The 25778-nt window shown below is 41.3% G+C and overlaps 1 protein-coding gene across 9 annotated transcripts in view; it reads left to right on the top strand.

The window, feature by feature from the left end:
• Window positions 1-25778, top strand: part of Cep128 (centrosomal protein 128) — a 385966-nt gene that overhangs the window by 23651 nt on the left and 336537 nt on the right. For 8 of the 9 annotated variants that reach the window (XR_001780497.2, XM_017315228.2, XM_030246966.1 and 5 more), the window contains 3 exons: window positions 11929-12055; window positions 13164-13279; window positions 21655-21746. Coding sequence is in view for 6 of the 9 variants with exons in the window: in XM_030246965.1 (XP_030102825.1) it covers window positions 11929-12055; window positions 13164-13279; window positions 21655-21746 (335 nt within the window). In the remaining 3 variants the exon portion in view is untranslated. Of the gene's footprint in view, window positions 1-11928; window positions 12056-13163; window positions 13280-21654; window positions 21747-24333; window positions 25132-25778 lie in introns of those variants that run through there. The other variant, XM_011244197.2, reaches the window with a different exon arrangement.

The following is a 25778-nucleotide window of genomic DNA, read 5'->3' as shown; positions in this document are numbered from 1 at the left end:
CTAACCATTGAACTGAGCATGGGGGTGGGGTGTGAGGGGGTAGGGAGCTGGGAGTGATGGTGTCCCAGATGGAGAAGTTGGAGAAGGGACTGAAGGAACTGAGGGGGTTTGCAGCCCCATGGAGGGAGCAACAGTGTCAACTGGCCAGAACCCCTGTAACTCAGAACTCCCGGGGACTGGATCTCCAACCAAAGAATACACATGGAGGAACCCACAACTCTGGCTGCAAATGTGGCAGAGTATGGCCTTGTTGGATATCAGTGGGAGGAGAGGCTCTTGGACCTGAGGGTGTTCCATGCCCCAGTGTAGGGGAATGCCAGGGAGGGAAGATGGAGCACCCTCATAGAGGCAGAGGGAGGGGGATAGAATAGAGGAATTCCGAAGGGGAGACCTGGAAAGGGAAAAACATTTGAAATGTAAATAAAGAAATATCCAATAATAATAATAATAAAAAAGAATATCGATTTGCATTCTTCTACATGCTGACCTCCAATTGAACCAGCACCAGTTGTGGAAAATGCTGTCTCTTTTCTATTGGATGGTTATAGCTCCTTTGTCAAAGATCAAGTGACCATAGGTGTGTAGGTTCATTTCTGGATCTTCAATTCTATTCCATTGATCTACCTGTCTGTCGCTGTACCAGTACCATGCAGTTTTTATCACTATTGCTCTGTAGTACAGCTTGAGGTTAAGGATGCTGATTCCCCCAGGAGTTCTTTTATTGTTGAGAAGAGTTTTAACTATCCTGGGTTTTTTGTTATTCCAAATGAATTTGAGAATTGCTCTTTCTAACTCTATGAAGAATTGAGTTGGAATTTTGTGGGGGATTGCATTGAATCTGTAGATTGCTTTCAGCAAGATGGCCATTTTTACTATATTAATCCTGCCAATCCATGATCATGGGAGATCTTTCCATCTTCTGAGATCTTCTTCGATTTTTTTCTTCAGAGACTTAAAGTTCTTTTCATACAGATCTTTCATTTGCTTGGTTAGAGTCACACCAAGGTATTTTATATTATTTGTGATTATTGTGAAGGATGTTATTTCCCTAATTTCTTTCTCAGCCCATTTAACCTTTGTGTAGAGAAAGGCCATTGATTTGTTTGAGTTTATTCTATATCCAGCCACTTTGCTGAAGGTGTTTATCAGGTTTAGGAGTTCTCTGGTAGAATTTTAGGGGTCACTTATATATACTATCATATCATCTGCAAATAGTGATATTTTGACTTCTCCCTTTCCAATTTGTATTCCCTTGATCTCCTTTTCTTGTCTAATTACTCTTGCTAGGACTTCTAGTACTATATTGAATAGATAGGGAGAGAGTGGTCAGCCTTGTCTAGTCCCTGATTTTAGTGGGATTGCTTCAAGTTTCTCTCTATTTAGTTTGATGTTGGCTACTGGTTTGTTGTATATTGCTTTTACTATGTTTAGATATGTGCCTTGAATTCTTCATCTTTCTAAGACTTTTAACATGAAAGAATGTTGAATTTTGTCAAAAGCTTTTAGCATCTAATGAATGAACATGTGTTTTTTTTTTTTTTCCTTTGAGTTTGTTTATGTAGTGGATTCCAATTGATGGATTTCCTTATAGAAGAGTATTGGTATTAGGTCTTTGAAGGTCTGATAGAGTTCTGCGCTAAAACCATCTGGTCCTGGGCTGTTTTTGGTTGAGAGACTTTTAATGACTGCTTCTATTTCTTTAGGGGTTATTGGACTATTTAGATGGCTTATTTGATCCTGATTTAACTTTGGTACCTGGTGTCTGTTTAGAAAATTGTCCATTTCATCCAGATTTTCCAGTTTTGTTGAGTATAGACTTTTGTAGTAGGATCTGATGATAGTTTTGAATTTCCTCAGTTTCTGTTGTTAAGTCTTCCTTTTCATCTCTGATTTTGTTAATTTGAATACCGTCTCTGCCCTCTGGTTAGTCTGGCTAACAGTTCATCTATTTTGTTGATTTTCTCAAACAACCAGCTTCTGGTTTTGTTGATTCTTTGTATAGTTCTTTTTGTTTCTACTTGGTTGATTTCAGCCCTGAGTTTGATTATTTCTTGCATTTTACTCCTCTTGGGTGTGTTTGCTTCTTTTTGTTCTAGAGCTTTCAGGTGTGTTGTCAAGCTGCTAGTGTACGCTCTCTCCAGTTTCTTTTTGGAGGTACTCAGAGGTATGAGTTTTCCTCTTCGAACTGCTTCCATTGTGTTCCATAAGTTTTGGTATGTTGTGGCTTCATTTTCATTAAATTCCAAAAAATCTTCAATTTCTTTCTTTATCTCTTCCTTGAACAAGTTATCATTGAGTAGAGCATTGTTCAGCTTCCATGTGTATGTGGGCTTTCTGTTGGTTTTTTTTTTTTTTTTTTTGTTATTGAAGACCAACTTTAGTCTGTGGTGATCTGATAGGATGGGATTATCTCAGTCTTCTTGTATCTGTTGAGGCCTAGATCAATTTTGGAGAAGGTACCATGAGGTGTTGAGAAGAAGGTATATTCTTTTTGTTTTAGGATGAATGCTCTGTGGATGTCTGTTAAATCCATTCGGTTCCTAGCCCACTAGCTTTTTGTATATTTGCGCACTCACCTTTGGGAACCCACCTAAAAGTCTTTCTTCTTTTTGAAGGCAGGAGTAGTGTTCACATTTTAACAAGAAGGATTTACATTATACAGCAATGGTTTTATGTATCTTTGTTCTATCCCAGTTGTCAAATGTGTCCCCAGCTGGGTCTGAGGACTTGTTTTCCTCTTGCGAAGCAGAACCGTAGGTGTTATTATTTATTTGCTTGTAATTGGAGACTAATTGAGCAGAAGGAAACAGGGCTTCTCTATAAAGGGCTGTCCTGCTTTCCCTCAGAAAATAAGTGTGGGCACTTTCACACCTACAGGATATTTATGATGTATGATGTGTCTGAAAGGCCCTGCTGTAGGCTTCATGTGTGTAGGTAGCCCACAAATGGTTTTAGGTTATTTTATTAATAATAGATATTTCTCCTTTTTAATTTGTTTGTGAAAAATTGGAACATTATTATTCACTTGAAACAGAATACAGAAAGCAGAAAATATGGTAGCAGCTAGAGTTAGACACTGAATTCTGCGGAGTGACTGTTCGACCCAAAAGGGTTTCTTTCCAGCCACTCTTAGAAAAAAAGACTTAGAAGAGCAGAGTGTTTTTGCCTACACTTGCTCCTTAGCCTGGTCTAGTTTTCCTTCTCTGGCTTCCTTATGCTCTTGTTCTGTTCTGACACTTGGTGGGTAGTGACTTTTCATTCTGACATGTCCGTGCATCATGGCACTAATTGCTGTGTGTTTGAGCTAGTCAGGATAGCAGGAATTTTCTTTTCTTTTTTCTCTCTCTTTCTCTTTATCTCTCTCTTTCAACTTTTTGTCAAAAACAAAACAACAATAAAAAAATAAATCCTATCTCTATCCTCCCTGGTCCTGTCTTTTTTTTTTTTTTTTTTTTTTTTTTTTTTTTAATTCCATTTATTGGGTCTTTTCTGGATCTTTTTATTTATAATCTTCAAGTCCTCAAAGCACACAGCAAAATTGTCCATCGTTAAACCAGCCAAACGACTATGTTGTATTTGGATATATATAATTTTGTATGTGTGAGGGTGCATGTGCGTGTGTGCACACGTGCACACATAAGCCGGAGGTCATCCTTGAGTGTTGTTCCTCAGGAGGTGTCTTATCATTCTGAGACAAAGCCTCTCACTGGGACCTGGGACACACTGCTTATACTAGGCTGGATGGCCAGTGAGCCTCAGGATTTACCTGTCTCTATCTCTCCAGGTTGCAATTACAGTTAGGAGCCACCACACCCTGCTTTTTATGTGAGAGCTGGGGATTGAACCCATGCTCCATTGAACCCATAGATGACAAGCATCTTAGCCACTGAGCTACTGCTCTGTCCTCACTGACCCTGTCATTTATTTTAAAATTATATTTTATTGGGGCTGGACAGATGGCTCAGTGGTTAAGAGCAGCACTGTTCTACAGAGGACCCGAGTTCAGTGCTCAGCACCTACATGGTAGCTCATAACCATCTATAACTACTATTGCAGGGGATCTGATGCCCCCTTCTGGCCTTTGTGGGCAGCAGGCAGGCACATGGTTGCACGTACCTTTAGGCAGAAGAGTCATACCCATAAAATGAAAGTGAACAAATCTTTAAAAGAATTGCATTTTATTTGTTCATTGTTGTGTGTATGAACACGTGTTCGCGTGCGTGTGTACTCCCGTGTACACATGCCTTAATTTGTGTGTTGAACACAAGACCATTTGCAGGAACAGATAACTTCCTTTGACTGTTGGGGTTCTAGAGATTGACTTGGGTTATCAGCATTGGCAATGCATGCTTTTCCTATGAACTAACTTACCAGCCCCCAGAACATGCTTTTTAATTCAAAGATGCTTTATAATAGAATAATATATTTTAGCCAGTGACAACCCAACTGTTAAAAAAAATTTCACCGTGATGAATAGCCATTGCCTACTTGAATTAGCATTTTTCTTTTAAAACATAGAGACTTCTTAGAAAACCGAATCAACGCTTTTGGCCTAGGAAAGACAGTAGCTTTTATTATTAACTTAGATTTTATAAATGACTATTGTTAATCCTCAGTAAATGGATATGTAGGTTGTCTGTTTAAATATTTATTTGTTGGTGGCTTCATTCTGTGACTATAATTTATCAATGGGAAGGGGAACAGTTTGAAAGTATGAATGTCTGCTGTGGTGTTTTTCTCCTGAGTTGATTTTCACATAACAAGGCAACTGCAATGGGTATGCACTGTGGTCTTTAAAACCTGCTGGTTGTGATCTTGTTAGGTCCTTTTAGGCTCTATGTCTGTCTCGGAATACTCCGGATTTTACTGTTGTTCCCTCGACTCTTTATAACCTGCAACCTAAGTTTACTGTTTACTTCACTTTAACTTTTATTAGCATACATTAATTTATTAAGTGTTGGGTCCCTTCATGGCATTGTCACACATGGATGTACTTTGGTCATACTCAGCCCATCCCCCACTGCTGCCTTCCTCGTCTCTGCCATTAATTCTCCTCTTCTTTTCTCAAGGAGTTCCCTTTAATGTCACTTATTCCGTTTGAGTCCAGCTTAAGTTGCTTGTCATAATGATCTCCATTTCTCTGCAAATGCTATGGCTTCATTCTTTTTTCATGGCTGAATTATAATCCATTGCATGCATAAACGTGTCTATATACTTACAACATTTATGATGTATATTGCATTTTTCTGACCATCTGTTGGTGGGTACTGGACTGGCTCCAGGCTTTGGCTGTCATCAGTCATACAAATAAGCAAGGCTGTGCAGGTACCTCTGTAGTAAGCTGCCTCTGATTCCTGCATCCAACCCAGGTTTAATGTTTTGCTTATTACCTCTGAAGACCTTGGATGGGTCACATGGAGAATCTTGAAGTCTCTGGTTTTAATGCAGGAGCAGTGCCTAACTTTCTAGAGTCTTCTTAGGGGCTTCCCTATTACTTTAGGTTTTAAATGTTATCTTCTTACAATGCTGGAAGAAATAGTGTTTATATTTTCGTTTTTAAGATAAGAAAGGTGGGTCACAGACTGGTCATTCACTTGCCTGTGGTCTTTTAAGTGACATCTTCAACAGCAGGTGTATTTTAGAAGATTCAGGATTCAGTTATTCACTAAGCTGGCGTGATTACTCACTGTTTCCCAATGGTGTAACTGTAAAGATTTATTTTTATTTATGTGCATGTGTACATGTGTGTGTGAGTGTTGGATCCCCTGGAGCTGGAGTTGTAGGTGGCTGTGAGCTGCCCCAGATGGGTCCTGGGAAGTAAACTTGTGTTCTTTGTAAAAGCTGCAGGTGCTCTTAGGCTAAGCTATGCTGTAACTTCATATTCCTGAAAATGAGGACCTTATATTGAAAGTTTGGAAGATTAAATGATCACACACCGAGGATTGAGATTTTTGGAGGCTACTTGCACTTATTGAAAATAAGCCCAGTGTCATAAAGTCATTATATCTTAGTTGGCACAAGGCCTGGAATGAGAGCGAGTTGGAACCCATGCAGAATGGAATCGGGAGGGAGTCTGGAAGTGAGCTAGGACTGAGGCGTCTCGGAAGCAGCTCTTCTTGTCACTGCTATGCAGTGGAGTAGGGTCCAGGTCGCCTGTTGTGGCACAGGCTCTCCCCTTCACCAGCAGCAGAGATTTCCATACGCCACTCTTGTAAATGTTCTGCTCAGTGACCAGTGGGTGGGGTGGTGTTGATGAGACTAAAATAGTTAATAGGGTCTTAAAGTATATTTCTTGCTTCATACCAGTAGGTTAATTAAGTTCATTTTAAGGATAAAGACATAAGGTCAAATTATAACATAGAAACTTGCATTAGTAGGTAACTTTTTCTAATACGTACTTTGATTAAAAATTTCCTATGGGGAAAGACCATCCAGTGACTGGCGCAACTTGGGATCCATCCCATTCACAGGCACCAAACCTGACACTACACTGATGCCACGTTGTGCTGGCAGACAGGAGCCTAGCATGGCTGTCCTCAAATGCAGATACTTACAGCCAACCATTGGACGAATAGCCCACCCAAAAGCTTTTTGGATTTGTGAATGAAAGACACATACACACATACACACACACACACACACACACACACACACACACCAGCTAATTGTGTTATGTCTTGACTAGCTCAGTGGCTGGGCACTTCTAAACCTCCCCTCAGCCAGCACATTTTCTCCTCCAGCATTTCTGACTTAACTTAACCTCTTAAATCTATATTTTATCTTGTTGCCCTGTCTCCTTCTGGGCGAGCCCTTTATCTTTGCTACCCAAGACGCTTCTGGGGGCCGCTTTCCTTCTTGTACCTACATTTCGGCTGTTACTCCCCCGCCCTGTTCCTTCCCAGGGTGGTCCGACCTACTCTCTTCTTCTGGCAGAGATCCTTTCTTTCTCCTTTCTGTATTTCTTCTCCGGGAAGCTAGGAGTCCTGCCCCTCGTTCTCTGCCCAGCCATTGGCCATTGGTTCTTTATTGATCAATCAAAAACCAACCAGGGACAGAGACCATCAGTGTCTAGACTTGCAGATTCCCAATTAGGGGGTCGAATCAAGAGAAAGCATTAGAACCAATTCCCAACAGGGTTTCACTTGTCAAAAGTACCCGATGACACCAAAGAAAGTGGTTTAAGCCAGACATTAGGTATTTATCATAGCCCAGAGTTGAATGCCTGATTTGCACTAGTTCATTAAGAGCTTAAAGGTAAGGGCCGTCTTTCAATAACTTAAGTAATGGCGGTCTGTGGGTAAGAAATTTAATTAGTTACCTTCTGTTAAGTCCATTTTAATGAATGTACTTCAGAGTTTTGAATTAGGTTATTTTCCTGTTGAAAGCTATATCTCCAAGTTTCTTATGTGAAGCTATGAGATGTGAAAATATTTCTTTCCTAGAAAATGGTGCGATGGCTCAGAGTAAAGGAGCTCTGTGTGCAAGGATGGTAATCCAAGTTCAGTCCCTGGAACCCACATGCTGAAGAGAGCACCCGACTCCAGAAAGCTGTCCCCTGACCTCTGCATGTGTGCCCGGCACATGTCCTTGCATTCACATGTTGTAAAACATAAAATAATGCAAAGGAATGTCCCTGAGGCTTAAGGAAGAAATTTAGTCTTTGGACTCAGAATTGAAATTGAATTCTGATTTTTTTCCCTTAGAAATTACCTCAGTTACTTTGAACAAGTTATTAAAGTTATTATTAAACAAGTTATTTGGAGACCAAGTTTCATTACTTAAAACATTAACATAATCATGCATACTTCATTATGGCAATATTTAAGTGCTCATAATATATTTGCTAAACATTTATTTGTGATTTCTTTAATTTATCTGATAATCACCATTATTAAGCATTTACTAAGGCCATTTAAAATCTACTTTATTCATCTGTGTGTGTCTGTGCACGAGTTCACAGGCCATGACTAGTCAGAAGGCAACTCTTGGGGGTTGATACTCTCCTGCCCCCCTGCACCCAGGTTCTGGACTGCTGAGCCATCTCTCCAGCCCCCTATGGAAAGTTATAGCATTAGACTGGACATTATTCTAAATTTCATCCAATTTCTAGAGTGATTAATTTCCAGTACTTATTATTGCTCCTAGATTTTGAAGTGGTACTTCATTTCTCTTGTTCTGTAATATATGTTTTAAAATATAGTTTATGTTGTGTGTGTGTGTGTCCGGTCTGTGTACATCTCTGTCTGCGTATGCCTGCCCCCTCATCTATCTATCTGTGTTGTCTTGTCCTTCTGTCTGTCTGTCAGTCTGCCTGTCTGTGTCTTTCTGCCTCTGTCTGTCTCTTTCTGTGTATGTATGTGTGTATTTTATTACTTTTATCTATAGCTTAGGATTGGCTAGCCAGCGTGTTCACGTCGAAGTCATTTTGGCCTGGCATGCTCTGGTTTGGGGACCAGTCCCTTTGTAGACCAACTAGCAAGGGAAGAAAGGCAGGAGTGATGCCCTGGGTGACTGGGGGCTGCTGAGGTAGTGAGGCTTCCATACAGGCTCTGGTGAGAAACGGAAGTTTAGAAGGACTCTTTTCCTCCTTCAAGAACATAGCTAAATCTAGAGGTGGCTTCCAAACAGAGTTTCTGGAGTCAGAAATCACTTGGAAATGCAGAACCTCGATTAGTCCCTTGCAAAAATCAGCTGTCACTGCAAAGGGTGACCTAGTAAGAGATGATGGATTGAAACTGAAAACAGACCAGCCTTCAAGGGGACTGAATAAATCCTATTCTTACCTGGATTGAGGCGGTTTGGGATTTCTATTGATTCTAAGATGACTTCCTGCTGGAGGGAAAATCGCACACCTTGAAAATCAGATGACGTAAATAACCAGGCAGCTTTCAGTGGGAGGACTGAGTAGAAGCTGGTAGGCAGTTGAAAAGAGAATGGATTAAAAGACGGCCAACAGACGCTCTCCATAGAGAAGAATGTAAGAATGGAGGGGTGAACCCACAGAAAAGAGAACAGGAAAAGATCAGAAGGATACGAGAGGACAGCATTACAGTAATAATGCATACCAGGTTGGTGTCATGCTCTCCATCGCAGCTCTCATGAGGCTAGGCAGGAAGATTATCAAGCCAGCCTGGGCTACTATGGGAGGCACTGTCTCAATCAAACCAAACCCGTAAGAAGGAGAGGATGAGGGACAGGAGACAAGAGGAGAGAACAGGGCAAAAACAGTGAGTGACTGAGAATTTCCAACACATGTAAGATACCAAGTTATTTATTCTGTGGTCCCTATGGCTAAAAAAGGCAGGACAAAACAAATAGAACTCAAATAGCCACACAATAAAGCAGCAGAGAAGTTAAAAAGAAGACCTCCGAATGTTTTATCCAAGGATGGATACAAACATCATGGTGGGGGTGGGCGTGGTTTGAGGAAGAGACAACTTAGCTGAAGGGAAACGAGGTGACTGAATATGAGACCGAAGAGCAGCTTGCTTTCCAGAAACGACGGGGAGAGACGCAGCCGACTTTGCTTCCAAGAGTGTGGTCAGATTAGAGTTAGCCGACTGTAAGGAGCTAAATGAAAGACGACTTGTCATATGTTACTCTTCTGTTTTGTCTATGCTTTTCCTGTGGCTGGCCCAGCTAGTTTCCCTACACTTCCTCAGGCTAAATACTTGTTGGTGCTCACAGTAAGAGGTGTTCTCCCTTTCCACTCCTGCAGAGTTGAGTTCTGCAGAGGTTCTTCTCCAACAACTCTTTTGTTTTGATCTTGGTTTTGAAGAGTTGGACATGACTTGAGATGGATTCATGCATTATTATTGTCGTTCTTATTTTTAATTCATGTTTGCATAAGGGTCCTAGCTGGAGCTGAAGTTTCCCACAAGTCAGGGTGGACAGCTTTTCTTCCGTTCTTTTGGGTGCTAGTTGATTCTTCTTAAGTGGACCATTGTGTGTTTGTCTGGATATTATTCCCAGTATTTAGCATATTTTGTTCAATATAGGTAGCTCTAAGTAGTCTAAGTGTCAAATATCAGCTTTGATACACAGAGTAAACTGAGGTGGGGCATAGAGTTAGCAATGGGTCAAAATCTGGTAACTCCTGGCATTTGAAGACCTCTGTTAATCATGGCAGGCAATTAAAAGAGAGAAAAAAAAAAGCGAGGGGTGGGGGGAGGAGCCATATATAGCTAGTGGCTCTGGCGGTTTGAGACCAGCACTCCTTGTAACTGTAATTCTTGTAATTCTGAACTCTCTTTTACTTTTCTGTCACCAGAGCTGATTGTTTTTGGTGAGTACATCCTGCTGATAGCCACAGACAATTAGAAAAACAAACAAACAAACAAACAAACAAACAAACAACAATCCCACAATTACCTGGGATGGCAAGAAAGTTAAAGAAAAAGAAAAAGAAAAAAATCACACACTCATACATACATTTAATGGACGAAGTAAAGGGGGCTCGTTATGCCAATTTCACACATGCACATACCTATATATACATACCCACATTTATATACACACATTTTGTGGACAGAGTAAAGCTTACATATATACACACAGTTGGTGGGTGGAGCAGAGCCCCAACAACCTTACACATATACGTATATGCACATATGTGGTGAGTGGAGAGAAGGTTCAACAACTTTATTTTCTCAGCTAGTCCTTTTATATTGCCTAAAGCAAAGTTCTCCACGTAAGAACAAGAACTACTTTATTTGAAAACAGATAAAATATTACACAAGAGGGATTTGGGTACAGCAGAATTGTTGATTACAAATTCAAAGCAGCAGTTTTATCTGTCTTTTATTCCATAAGCTCATTACAGGTTCAAAGCAATAGTTTTATATGTTCATGGCCTTACTTTATTATGATGCACACCTGTGGCCTCATCCTTGGAGTGGATATTTTTCTTTGATCATAAATTGGTCCCAAACATGTTTCTCTTCCTAGTGCAATTGCATGCTTGTGACACATAAAGGTTCATAGAACTCTTTTTGAACCTTCCTTATTCTGTGTGGAGGCTTAAAATTACTTGAATCAATTCGATAAAAATCATTATACAGAATTATGAAACCATCAATTGATCTAAATAGCATTGTTACATGAAAGTTCATCTTCATATAGATTCTGCAGGAAATCTGCCCAACTGAGTGGGTTAGTACCCCGGAAACAGTAGGCAGTGAGTGTCTCTCCAGCCATGCCAGATACATGAGGAATACAGCAATGGGAAGCATTCCATGTCGTCTCTGGAGTCCATGCCTCTTTAGGGCATACCCATTGCAGCCATGCAAAAAATGGTGGGCCGGATCCCGGAAGCTCATTTGCTTTCCACAGCCTTTCCTGCATGGCCTTCACCATCTAAGTGTGCATATTGTCCACTCATGAGTGCATGGTTGTTAACCGCTCCAATCCCTCGTATGTGGTGACATTTGTTCTCACTGTTCTCTAGCATGCATCATCTTTCAGTGAATGGATGTGCTGTTCTGACGCTGTTTGGTGGTGCATGTTGTTGTAGTAGCCTCAGACTCTTCAATAGATGATCAGTGCCTAGCCTTTAGTTTCTGACCGAACGTTTAGAACGATGCTTTTTCTTTTTCTTCAAATATGTTGGCTGGTCTTGTTATATTTCTCCACAAATGTGAGTTAGTCATTTCAGTGTAGTTTGCCAGCCCTTAAATAAGGTGAGTATCTCTTTGTTGGCAATAGGGGATAAGGTAGTGATAGATACCATTATAAACCAGACCTTAGCATTTATTCTTCAAGTACTTATGTTTATTAGTTTATTTCCTAACACAACTCAGTTCAAAATTCCTCTGATAGCCTCCCCCCTCCCCCCACCCCCGGAAGTTGGGTATTTCAGAAACAGCTTCCGGATCTGTAGTTTCGTGTGGCTTGAAGTTAAGAGGAGTAACTCTTCATCATCTTCTTCAGTTAAAGGAGGATTTGGAGCAGTCAATAAACCAACTGAGGAGTCAGCGCTTACGGAGAAGCTCAGGAGGGAGAAGTGTTTCTGTCACCAGCCTGAGTGCAAGTGACCTTGATGGTGGCGCTGTGACAGGTAAACCCCTCACATGGTCTAAAAGTAACCTCGCTTCTGGCGCTGTGGCAGGTAAACTCTGCACAGGGTTCAAAAGCCTTTATTCTTTTTACATTTCAAAATATTTTTGAAGTGCATACTGAGTGGATTTGGCTTTTAGAGAAAAAGATTAAAGATTATAATAACATTATAGATCTTGAAAATTATATCCCTATCTATCTATCTATCTATCTATCTATCTATCTATCTATCTACACACACAAGATTAGTATGTGCAGTTGTGGGAAGTATAGTGTATCTTTTTTAAAAGGGTCTTTCTGAGTCTGGGCTTGTTAGCTTTATTTTTCTCAGGCTCTGTGTACTGCCTGGAGCTGTCCAAGCTTCGGAACAAGTGAACAAGTGAAGTTTATTTGTGGTATATTTTCTTCCTAATCTTGTCTTGGCAGAGTAGTTTTAAAGTTTCTGATTATCAAGTATGCTGTAACATATGCTAAAATCAGGTGAATTTTAGCCTTCATGTTCAGCCAAATGCCAAGGGTTGTGTTAAAAGTTATTGAACACTCTGCCTATAATTAATCTCATATTTCCTTGTAGTACTGAGAATCATATTTGAATCACACAGAAACACCCACAGTAATGGGAGTGGTTTAGTTGGAGGAATATTGGTACCTTGAGTTATGAACACTGCTATTACTCAAATAGTGATTAAAATTGGACACTTACTTATTTCTTATGAAGTCTGTTTTTATTGATTGTTATGCACTATTTTGGCTTTAGATTAATTGATTTGATATTTGCAAGATTTGATCTTACTAGTGGGATATTATAGGGAGAATTAAAGATTTTAAGTATTTAATAATTATTTTCATGAAAGATAAAATACGTTGTTGCTTTGGACAGTGATAAAAATTGGATCCTTTGGCAAGTTCTGTTTCCAGGCTAAGTTTGTTGTTCATTTTATCTGCTTTAAGTACAATGTTGTTGAGATCTTTATGGCTGCAGCATGTTACGTGGGGAGTTAGGCTAAGAGTCCCTACATATCTCCTTGTCTGGTCTGTAGGTATTAAGTGGAATTTTGTTTGTTCTCATGCAGTGTTTTAATGCCTTTTTTCTTCTTTGCATTTGAAAGAGAATCTCCGCTTTGCACCTACCTCACCTCTGAAGGACTACGACCTACAGGGGATTAAACGAAACAGGTTCAGAACGGGTGTTCGCTTTGTTTCGGAGACAGACGACATGGTCCAGGTACTCCATAACACTGCATAGTTTATCTATCCTAGCCTATGTTTATATAGACATTACTGACATTTTACCTTTATGGATGTATCTTAACTAAGAATGTGATCATCATCAATAACTTTGCATAACAGGAATTAACATACATATCCAAGGATGCCAAGCTAGTATCAATATATGACAGAGAATACACAGTATTTGTCTTTGTGGGTCTGGGTTACCTTACTCAGAATGATAGCTTTTTGTTTTGTTTTGTTTTTTTTTCTTTTTAAGCCAAATATATATTATTTTCAATGCGGAAATATTTCTCTATTCTCTAAGATTAAGGAGACCCTAGTGCAGACAAGTCCCACGTACCCCTCCTTCATGCCTGTCCTTTGCAGCTGCTTCCACCAGAAAGAATGTTTCTGACAATTCAGGGATGAATTTTCTGCTGATGGAAAGGTTTGCTGGGTTGGCATCTGGGTCTCTTAGCTCTCTGCAAGGCATCTGCCCAGGCCCTTGTGGCTTTTAGAGTCTCTGTTGAGAAGTTGGGTGTAATTCTAATAAATCTGCCTTTGAATGTTACTTGGCCTTTTCCCCTTGCAGCTTTTAATATTCTTTCTTTGTTCTGTACATTTAGTGTTTTGATTGTTATGTGGCAGAAGGATTTTCTTTTCTGGTTCAATCTACTTGGTGTTCTGTAAGCTTCTTCTACATTTATAAGCATCTCTTTTTTTATGTTTGGGAAATATTCTTCAATGATTTTGTTGAAAATATTTTCTGGGTCTTTGAGCTAGGAATCTTCTTTTATCTCTATTGTTCTTAGGTTTAGTCTTTTCATAGTGTTTCATATTTGTGTCAGACATGTGTCTTTTTATATTTAAAGTTTTCTTTGACAGATGTATTAATTTCTTCTATTGTATCTTCAAAGCCTGAGATTCCTTCTTCCATCTCCTGTGTTCTATTGGTGATGCCTGTATCTGTATTTTCTGTTTTTTTACCTAGGTTTTCCTCTCCAGGACTTCTTCAGTTTGTGATTTCTTCATTGCTTCTATTTCCATTCTCAGGTCTTGCCCAGTTTTATTCATTTCCTTTACCTGTTTGATTGTATTGTCGTGTATTTTTTTAAGGGATTTATTCATTTTCTCTATAAGTCTGCTTCTGTCATCTTTATAAGATTGTGTTTAAGGTCATATTCTTGTGCTTCAGCTGTGCTGGATAATCCAGGGCTTGCTGTAGTGGGATAGCTGGGCCCTGGTGGTGGCATACTGCCCTGACTGTTGTCGATTGTGTTCTTACCCTGGCCTCTAGTCATCTGGGTTTGGAGTTTTAGAGCTGATTTCTGAGTTTATCTTTGTTAGATGGATTTTTTTTGATTTTTTTCCTTTGGTTTATGTTTCCTCTCTGGTCTTCTGGCCTGAGTTGCCTGGGCTTCTGGTGACTAGCAAGTCTTCATGTCCAGTAAGGTGTTTGCACTGGGGTATTCGTGGCCTGCGTGACCTCTGAGTTTTTGGGTGTTAACATTGCCTCTGGGGTTCCAAGTACTTGTGTGGCCTCTGTGGTTTTGGGGACCTGGCTGGTCTCTGAGGGTGAGGTGGCCTCCAGTAAAGCAGAATTCCTTTATCGAAGTTGTGGGCTGGAATATGGGGTCCGGGGGGTGCTGTTGCGGCTGCTGGGCAGGGTTTAAGGAGTGTTAGCAGGTGGTGGGCAATGTGTTAGCAGAGGTGGATATGTGTGTTTAAATTGGAGTGTATCTATAGAAGTCCGGAAAATAGTAAGGCGCCATGTGTTAGTGGGTGGATCTCCAGTTAGGTAGGGAGATAGAATACAGGTGATATGAAGCAGGGAAGGAAATAGTAAAACAGAAAGGCTTAAGTGGATTGGGTGTTGGAAGGGCTGGGTAGAAGAGAGTATGGGGAAGGATAATTAATCCTGAAGACATTTAAAAAAGCCATATAGGGGGCCGGCAAGATGGCTCAGTGGTTAAGAGTGTTGACTGCTCTTCCAAAGGTCCCGAGTTCAAATCCCAGCAACCACACGGTGGCTCACAACCATCCGTAACGAAATCTGATGCCCTCTTCTGGAGTGTCTGAAGATAGCTACAGTGTACTTACATATATAAATAAATAAATCTTAAAAAAAAAGCCATATAGAAGCCTACTACTAGAGAGTCTCCCTAATACATACACACACACACACACACACACACACACACACACACACACGGAGTTCAAGTGGAGTCACCTTATAATGGGGTCAATGATTCTTCCAGATTCTATAGGCTATCAAATAAAAAATGGTAAGTGCCAGGTATGGGATACCTCTTTTTGCATTGCTAATCAGTGATGTCCCATAATATTCCCCTACTTCCCAACATTATAGACTAGTGCCATTGCTCTTGGCTATGCTTGAGTATTTGGGTAGAAAGATAAAAACTGCTGTATTTACACCAGCTGAGAAATGGAGAGCTAGTACTCGCTAGTACTCATCTGAAAACTCCTTCTCCCTGGATAGCTGCTATAGTGCTAGGAAGTTCTATATATTGTATCAGGGGAGAAAAATGATGCACAGACTTAACCAGCTCTGGACCCTGTCAGTTACAATAACAATTGGCCTGGAAAAATGACCTACTGGTGCAACAGTGGCACGAGTGGCAGGGGAGTAATCAGCTACTGTCTAGATGGGTTTAAGGGCTGTTCCACAAGATGCAACTTATGTCTGCTACTATACCCTGAGACAAACACATGATGCCTAAGTCAAAGGGAAGAAGCTAATGCTATTCTCCTAAATTATTCTCCTAAATGGACATAGAATTGACGTGTCCCGTTTTTCCCTAAGGCCATGCCTTTAAACCCATAGATGAGAACATTCGGCAGCTCTCATCAGCGAAGCTTTGGTTTTCTTCTGTAGTAGATGGTGATGAATACAGAGACCTACAGATGGTCAATGTGCATGCAATGAGACTGGAGCACTCAGCTCTAAATGGGGCATTTATATCATACCCTCTCCTGCCGAGGCTCGGGGATCATTATGGAAGCAGTAGTGGAAAGATTGTAAGACCCCGAGGTAGTAGACATCTGCAGCAACAAAGTATTTGGCAAGCAGGACCAGACCGCTGCACATATGAGTTCACAGCAGCTATACCTATATTTGAAAGAGTTATATAAGAGCAGGTCAGTCAAAATCCAAGCAGAGAAGAAGAGGCTCACGAAACTCCAGCACTGTCTGAGGAGTGTAGGCAGTGTGAGTTTTCTTCATGAGCGAGATCCCTGAGAGGCTACACATGCTCCAGTACCTAGCTCTACACCCCTGCTCCTGCAGTATCATGTAAACACAGTAGGGCTAACAACAAAGCATATGGAGTTGGCAGGGACAAGTGGTGGGGCACACGGAAAGTGTCGAAGGCAGGGACTGGGAGTGGGTTTGATCCAGGTACATTATATTACCTGTATGGAACTTTCAAACAATAAAAGGAATGAAAAAACTGAGTTTCCTAGTTAGAGTTACTATGCCATGATGAAACACCATGACCAAAGCAACTTGGGAAGAACAGGGTTTATTTGACTATACACGTTCATATCTGTGTTTATCATCAAAGGAAGTCAGGACAGGAAGTCAAGCAGGGCAGGAACCTGGAGTCCGGAGCTGATGCAGAGGCCATGGATGGGTGCTTACTGACTTACTCCTCATGACTTGCCCAGCCTGCTTTCTTATAGAATTCAGGGCCACCAGCCCAGGAATGCCACCACCCATAATGCCACCTCCACCAACAATCACTAATTAAGAAAATACTCTAGAGCCAGACATTATGGAAGATTTTCTCAATTGAGGTTCTTCCCTTTCTGATAAGTAGCTTGTGTCAAGTTGACATAAAACTTGTTCACTGAGTTTAGCTGAACATGTTTTCTTTCATTTCCTGTGCAGGTGGTTTACTCTTCAGAAAGCCCTGCTAAGTTAGATACTGTTTTGCCAAGTTGGACCAGCTATGAACAAACAAGTCAGTAAAACACATTAAAGGTAGCCTCCGAGGCACTGAAACATGTCGGTGTCACTCTGAGGAAAGCAAAAGCAGTTCTTCCCTCGGGTTAATTTGGTCAAGAGCGAGCCGCATTTGAATCTTCACTTCTTTCCCTGTGTCTTCTGTCTCTGTAGTTTGTGATTTCCTGCTGACCTGTAGTCTGTAGTCTGTAAGTAACTTATGTGTCTCTATCATCTTTCTGTCCCTAGTGAAGGGCTTTGTTCTGTGTTCACTCTTGTGAACAATACAGAAAAAAAATTGTACAGGAATGAAGGATTCTTTACAGATCTCCCCCCCCCCCCCCCCACAAAAAAAAAGGACAAGGTTTCTCTCTATAGCCTTGGAACTTGATCCGTAGACCAGGCTGGTCTCAAATTCACAGAGATCCATTTGCCTCTGCCTCCCAAGTGCTGGGATTAAAGGTGTGCACCACCACCACCTTACTAATAGAAATCTTCAACAGAGTTTTATAATGGATTAAGTCACTGACTCAGATTGATACCAATTTATCCCAAAGAAGTCCATATGGCAAAATGCTTTTATTAAGCAATACGCTGTTTCCAACATTTATGGTGTGCCGTGGACCGGCCCCAGTCACGGCCCCAGTCCCTCAATCCGTGGAAGAAATTGGGGTTCTGGACAGGTGGGCAAGGAGTTGGCGAGAAATGACAAACAGACGCGGACACAAAGGAGTGTGCTGTATCTGAATGTAATTTGTCTCAAGGCAGCACCAGTCTTATAAGTGACTTTTACACAAAACAGAGGAATGCGTACAAAAAGCTAACAGGAACCAACTGGGATAAAAATCAATGTTAACAACTGGGATCAAAAGCAGCCCCACCTAAGATCAGCTTAGTCTTAGAAGCCAGGGGCAAGGGCTTCTTGCCCTTGCCATAGTTCCAATTCTAGTCTATTATATAGTCCACCTTCCCCCTAGGCCATTGTAAATTCCTGTGTTTGGGTGTAACAGCTACCTATAGTTCTAAGTATTTACTCTAGTTCTTTCTTAGACCACAACTTTCCTTCTTCCTGGATAATTGTAAATTCTTGCATATGGGATTAGCTCAGGGACTTTCTACTAATAAGTAATATAGTCTGTCATACATAACTATAATGAAGATTCTAAGTATACTTTGCTAAGCTTGCCCTGAGATTTCTAATTCTTATCCAGTAAAATACTGTACGAAAGCATGCAAGACCCTCCAACTATCACAGGGACAAATCTGGGGCATTCTAACTATGGGAATGCCAAATTTCCAGGAGACTAAGTTTCCGTGAACTTTTCGCCTCAGGACTGCGTCCAGGATTTTGAGGCCTGTCACGCATGTCACTACTGGAGTGGATGTAGCAGTGGTGGATATTTGTTGTGTAAGGTTGCTTTGACTTGATTTCTGTTTTCAACAAATGATTAATAAACACACACACACACACACACACACACACACACACACACACACACACACACACAAACAGAGAGAGAGAGACAGACATGCATTGTTTTCTAAGTCGGGTAGGTTAAACAAACAGGCTGAGTACATAGCAAGTGTAGTGGCTAGCTTTCAATAGCTTGACACAACTTAGATGTGTCTGGGAAGAGGGCATCTTAACTGAGAAAACGCCTTCAGAAGATTGGCCTGTAGACGAGGCTGAAGAGCTCTACTCACTTTAGGTAGTGCCATCCTTGGGCAGGTGCTCTGAGATGGTATAACAAGGTAGGCTGAGCAAGCCATGAGGGGCAAGCTAGTGGACCATATTTTTTATATCTGTCAATCAGCAGCTGTCATGACCTGACTCTCTTTGGACAATGGACTACAAGGTGAAACTCTACCTTTGGTCATGGCCATCAGAACCCTAATTAAAGCAGAAAGATGCAGTGCTTAAGTGTGTTCAAGGTGTGTTTAGCTCAGTGGTGAGGGCTAGCAAAAGTCCCGTTCTCTTTGAAGGTAAGCGTTATTTCATAAGAGAGTATCGCCTCATTTAGATGGTTGATTTACTAATATTAGGTAAGAAACTTGAAAGTGTATTCCCCAAAGAGTCTTGAAGTATTATAAATAGCTTCTATGAATATATTTCTTTCTCTGCTTATTAAAGTTTTTTCTTTTCCCCAGAGCTGAGTTTTCCTTCATTGTCTTAGGTAGCTAAATTAATTAGAACAGGATAGAAGCAGCTTCCAACTTTGGCATCCTTGTTTTGATAGTGTTGTCAGGATTAGGTGCTCAACCATTGTTTCAGGAAACTCATCTGTGGCTGTTGCTTGCTTTAGCATAATATGAAATGGGCCAAGTGCATTAGGGAACCCCTTGTAGGAATTTTCCCACGGCTGTATTATTTTTTGATAAGTATAACTTGCAGCTGTAGATTGTGGGATTTAACAGCATAGGGACTATTGGAACATTCCTCATTCAGTTTTCATTTTCTGTCCTTAGCTCCTCTGATTTTGGAACATTGCTTATGTTAGGAATCAGTAATGAGTGAAACACTTGCCTTTTCACTCAGCTCATATTCTAGATGGGGTAGCTAGGTATTAAACAATTAACTCCATGAATGTGCCCACAGTATGAATTGAGGTACACACTATTATGGAAAGAAACCCACGCTATGGGGCGGGGTGAGGTGGACATGCGACCTGCTCCTGTCACAAAAGGCTCTGTAGAAAGGCTGACTGAATGGAGATCTGAATCTGGATGGAATCATCCAAGGTAGCACAGTTAGTGATGACAGCACCTGTGTGTGGGCAGTTGAAGGTAGGCCATGTTCACGATGTCGACGAGCAGATGGTCATTGTGTCTCAACAGCAGCAAGGGGTCAGTGTGGACACCTGAGTTAGGATAGTGTGTTCTAGTGTGAATGGATGGCCATTTGCATTGGGATATCTGGAGTTACAGAGGAGGAAGTAGCTTTTAAAGCTATTACATGGATAAAATTGGTAGGTTTTTAAGGTTAGATAGCTGCACCTATCTAACCTTAGGCAGAGATCCTCGGGTTCTGCTTTATAAATTGGGAATTTGTGACCTGATGGCAAAGCTCCGTGGACTCTGTCAGTCATCCATTACCCTTCTTCTTTCTGTTCTTCATCCCTAAGCCTGTTTTCTCAAGGCTCTTCCTCCTGTGTGTGTTCCTAATGCTCCAGTGAGAGGCTCTTCTCTGTTTGCATGTTTTCCCCCACCTCAGGCTGTCATATGCTTATTTCCCAGGAGGGAAGTTGTTAGTTGTTCAGTGAGCATTTATTGAAATGGGTATTTCTTGTTTCTGTAAATCTTTGTAACCAAAAATTATTTTATTATAAATTATAGCACACATACACATATGCAGTCTTTATATTAATGCCTAAAGCACAATAGATTGAAGGCCATGTATTTACCGTCCAGGACAAAAGAAATAAACTGTTTTATACTCCTAAGGCTCTCTTAGGCTTCTTCTTTCAGGAATGGATATACCCTTTCCTGACTTTAAAAACAATAAAGATTTGTTTTTAAAAAGTTTGATGTGTTGGGGTGTTTTGTCTGCGTGTATATCTGTACGATGTGTGCATGCTTGGTGCCTACAAAGGTCCAAAGATGATGCATGATCCCCTAAAACTGGGATTACAGATGCTTGTGAGTATTATATGGTTGTGGGAAATCGAACCCATGTCCTCTGGAGGAGCAGCCAGTGCTCTTAACTGCTGAGCCGTCTCTCCAGCTCTATCCTGATTTACATTCATTATTTCTTTGCTCTAAAAAAATCTTGGCTCTATGGTATTGCTTGATATCTGCCTGCAATTATGTACACATTGAACACTGTCATACTTCATTATGTTTTACCCTCCAGCCTTGCTAGCGTGTAGGTGCTTTGAGGACATTTGCACTGCTGTATGATCCTCTCAGAGAATACATGTGAAATGCTTTGTTCTGTTCTTGATGGACTGTGGAGTTAAATTTAGCATTCCTCTTAGGACTAATGTGGCTCCAGGCTTTCTTATACATGGTTCCTCACGTGTGGGTAATAGTGTCATGGCAGGTAATGTTGTCCAACTAGGCATGTGGGCCGATGTAGTGATGAGTTATTGTAACACAGCATGGGCATTTGCTGTGGTTGGTTCTGCACTCCAGTGGCTGGACTGACAGCACTGTTAGAACTTGTAGTTCTGAAATAAGTCACACCTCCAGGTAACACACAAGGAGGGAAATTGCTATTCGGGGAGAGTGTGATGGTCACTGGAGGACTAGCCTTTGAAAGGCGTATGTCTTAATGAGAAGCATTTATCATTAATGGTTATTGTCATTAGTGATTATGAATGGTGATGGAGCAATTGGTTATTTTTGTTGACAGGAGTCCTTATTCCGATGGGTTCTTTAGGGAAGAGCGAGCAGATCCTAAGGGCTGACTGTGCTTTGCTTTGCAGCTCCATACTTTTCATCAGTCCCTCCGCGACCTCAGCAGTGAACAGGTTCGGCTTGGAGATGACCTCAACAGGGAGCTTTTCAGAAGAAGCCGGTAAACTGGGGTCAGGGTTCCAGGAGGCATGGCTTACCGAGCGGACCAGTTCATTCCTGTAAGGGTTCCGGGAGGCATGGCTTACCGAGCGGACCAGTTCATTCCTGTAAGGGTTCCGGGAGGCATGGCTTACCGACCAGACCAGTTCATTCCTGTAAGGGTTCCGGGAGGCATGGCTTACCGAGCGGACCAGTTCATTCCTGTAAGGGTTCCCGGGGGCGTGGTTTACTGAGCGTACCAGTTCATTCCTGTAATTAACATGTGGACAGAGATTAAGAAAATGATGTTGTGCTATTATATGACTATTTTTGGGGGTGGGGGTTTTGAGCCAGGTTTTCTCTGTGTAGCCCTGGCTGTCCTGGAACTCACTCTGTAGACCAGGCTGACCCCCAAGTCAGAAATCCGCCTGCCTCTGCCTCCCGAGTTCTGGGATTAAAGGCCTGCGGCACCACGCCTGGCGCATATGACTATTTTAATGTGTAGTTTTTGCTTGTGTTTATATATGTGTGTACATGTGTGTGCAGAAGGGGACTCTAGGTCAAACTTGGGTATTCTTGGGAGCCCTCTGCCTTTTTTAAAAAAGGCTATATACGTCCCTATATGAGTGTGTATGTGTGTGTATCAGTCTGTCTGTCTGTCTGTCTGTCTGACCGTATGTCTGTGTTTGTGTATGTGTGTCTGGAGGCCAGAAGAAGTGCCTGATCTCCTGGATCTGGAGTTACAGGCAGTCATGAGTGGCCTGGTCTTCTGCAAGAGCAAATGCTCTTAACCATGGAACTGTCTCTCCAGCCCTGTAACATAATTTTTGAGATAGAGTCTCAAAAAAAAAAAAAAATCTCTGGGACTGGATGCTCACAGATTAGGGTAGGATGCTTCTCTAGTGATCTCTAAGGCTGTTCTGCCTGTCCCTGCCAAGTGCCAGGATGACAGGGACATGTCCCACACCCAGCTTTTACATGGGTGCTAGGGAGGGAAAACAGGTCCTCATGGCTCGTGGCTAGTATTTCAGCAACTGAGCTGTGTCATCAGTCTCTAATATTTATTAATAGGACAGTTCAAAGCTTTGTGAATTTATGGTTTATCATGACTCAATGATTTTTGCTGTGGTGAGCTGAAACCCTAGCTGTCAAATATATCAAGCACAGTCCATAAAACTTACCTGGAATTAGAAGAGGAGGGCAGGAGAGTTAGTAAGAAGGAAGCGAACTTTAGGTTTCTAAAACCGCGTTTCCTTCATAGAGTGCTGGTGTCATGGTGAGACACAGTAGGAGAGCTGTTAGCAAAGAAGAGAAAGAGAGGACAGACACACAGACAGCCGCAGCCACAGAGGCTGATGGTTTGTGCACGAACTTTTAGAAGTTCAGGGAAAAAAGTAGAACACAAAACTTGTTTGTGTGTAGACACAAGCCATTTAGAATCTGATTTCTTAGTTTACTTGCTATCATTGAAAGTCTCTCCTTTGAACTTTTGACAGTTTTGTAGAGTTTCCAAAAGTTGTTATTAATATAAAATTTCTCATTCTCTTTTATTTTCTTCATCAACAGTAACAAGTTTTTCACTTTGAAGGTCTGTCTGTCTTCCTTCCTTCCTTCCTTCCTTCCTTCCTTCCTTCCTTCCTTCCTTCCTCTCTCTCTCTCTCTCTCTCTCTCTCTCTTTCTTTCTTTCTTTCTCTCTCTTTCTCTCTTTCTCTCTTTCTCTCTTTCTTTCTTTCTCTCTTTCTCTCTTTCTTTCTTTCTTTCTCTCTTTCCCTTTTTTTTTTTTTATAAAGGGACTAAGGTTTTTATATTTTCTTAAGGGTTATATTCTAGGGCCGTTGGCAGGATCCACATTCCAATGTAGGCAGTATGGTCTCCAGAGCCTCTGCTCTTTACCCCATGCAGTATAATGTGGTTTAAGGTCACTTTTACACTTACCTGATGGGGATGAAGCGTTTATATTACTGACTAGTGAGCTTAATTACTGGTAAGACAGAGAACTTAATGCTTGTATTTCTCTTGACAAGGTGATAAACTTAGCAAAGATCCATCATTCTTCTTAATCCGGAATGATTTTACATGTAGAGTTTATAGTTTGGAGCAAGGATGTAGACAGTGCACTGGGTACATGAGTTTGAGAAGTAGATCCTGGAGAAGATGCAGAGATGAGTTAGCTTATTAGTTCTGTGGTCATGGATAAGTGCAACGTTGTTCTGTGGCTCTCCTGAGCTATAGACTGCACCATTTGAGAGGTGTCTGCTATTTAGAGGCACAGGTGAGCAGAGCCATTTTATTTAATCTCAAGTAGGAATCAAATTTATTTATTTATTTGTGAAATAAGATGACATTGCCTTGTAGATAAGCAAAATTGAATACTTTGCTTGTACCACGAATTATATTCATGTTTCTGATGATACTAGATGGGAAATCATTTGATTCAGAAGTGTTGTTATTTTCTTTTCTTTTGTTCTCTCTCTCTTTCTTTCTCTTTCTCTCTCTCTCTCTTTCTCCTTCTCCTCCTTCTCTTCCTCCTCCTCCTCCTCCTCCTCCTCTTCTTTTCTTTTTGAAACAGGGTCTTGCTATGTAGTCCTGGCTGTCCTAGAACTCACTATGTAGACTAGATGGGCCATGAACTCACAAAACTCCACCTGCCCCTGCTTCCCAAGTGCGGGGTGAGAGGTGTGCACTGCCACACTGGCTTACAGTTTTGCTTTTGATATGTCACAAATATGCTGAGTTATGAAGGTACAGGGAAGTGAGCTGTTAGAAAGGACTAAATTGGATACCATATGGAGAACTGATTTGAGGTCTGTGAATCGGAAGTCTGTTGTACTCCTGTGTGGCTTGGCCAGAGGTATGACAAGAGATTGAAGGAGAGAAATCTGTTTCAGAGTGTGTTTTTGGAGACCAAAGAGTCAGGATTTGGTAATGGATTACATATGAAGGATGTATATCAAGGGCAAGTCACAGATTTCTACTTGAGGAACTGAGAAAACAACGATGTCCTTTATGGTTGAGGAAGCTGAGCGGTAGGGATCAGGCTTTCTCGGATGTGTTAGATGTGAAATGCCTGTGAGACAGACACATGGAAATGTAAAGTAGTCAATCCTTGGGTTAAAAGAAGAAAAGTCCATGTTAGTAGCTATCTGAGTTTCAAGAGTGCTTGGTGTATGTGTACAGGTGCTGTGGCCATGGATGACATAAAGAGAAAGACTGTAGAGGACAGAGTTGAGTCCTGAAGTGGTCAGCCATGTAGGAAGGAGTCTTGTCTGGGATGTGGACCTGGCTGGAGAAAGGTCAGATGAGAAATTCGGGAAACCCAGGAGAGTGCGGAGCTCTAAAGGCAGGAGGGAGGAAACGGAACACGGGTGCTTGGAAAGATTCACAGCTCGGAACACTTAGCTTTTAAGGTACCTCCACCAGGGGCCGTCTGGGGTCGGGGTGGGAGTCGGCGTGGGGATAAGGAGAAGGCAAGGGGAGGGAAGGGTGTGAGTCAGGCATAGTGGGTAGGGGAGTCTCACAGCTTTGACTGACTAGCAAACAGGCCGCTTCTTTATTTATACAGATTCCACAGAACAAAGACGGACCAGTGATTATCCTAGCGGAACAGATTATGTGTTTGATGTTTCACTACATGTCCAGGGTTACAAGTTCAGTTACAATTAGAAAATATACACACACAACAGATTTTATTCTTATTATCAGCCCTATAACTCCAATTTAAAGACCCTAAAGAACGTCTCCTCTAAAGCAAATACATTTATTATATGACAGCTGCTTTTAGGCTAGCAGTGTTTGCATTTTTAAAGCCCTCCAGACAAACAAAAAATATCTGAATCAGTCTTTTCATGACTAGCAAATACTAACACCTAACTCATTATCCCATATTGTTTCATCATTTACACTATTATGTAGGAAAGGTTTAGTCAATCTATGTTATTTACTGAGTTCTATTCCTCCATATACCCGATGCCACCCCCTATCTTTAGACTACACTTTCAGAGAGCTCTGAGGGTATTGTAGGAGGAGTCTGTGAACCTGTAACCTATTCTCCTAG

The sequence above is a fragment of the Mus musculus genome, chromosome 12 (genome assembly GCF_000001635.26).
Source record: "Mus musculus strain C57BL/6J chromosome 12, GRCm38.p6 C57BL/6J".
Lineage (NCBI taxonomy): Eukaryota > Metazoa > Chordata > Mammalia > Rodentia > Muridae > Mus > Mus musculus.
Note: the sequence above shows the minus strand (reverse complement) of the source record. Positions and strands in the feature narration are given on the sequence as shown.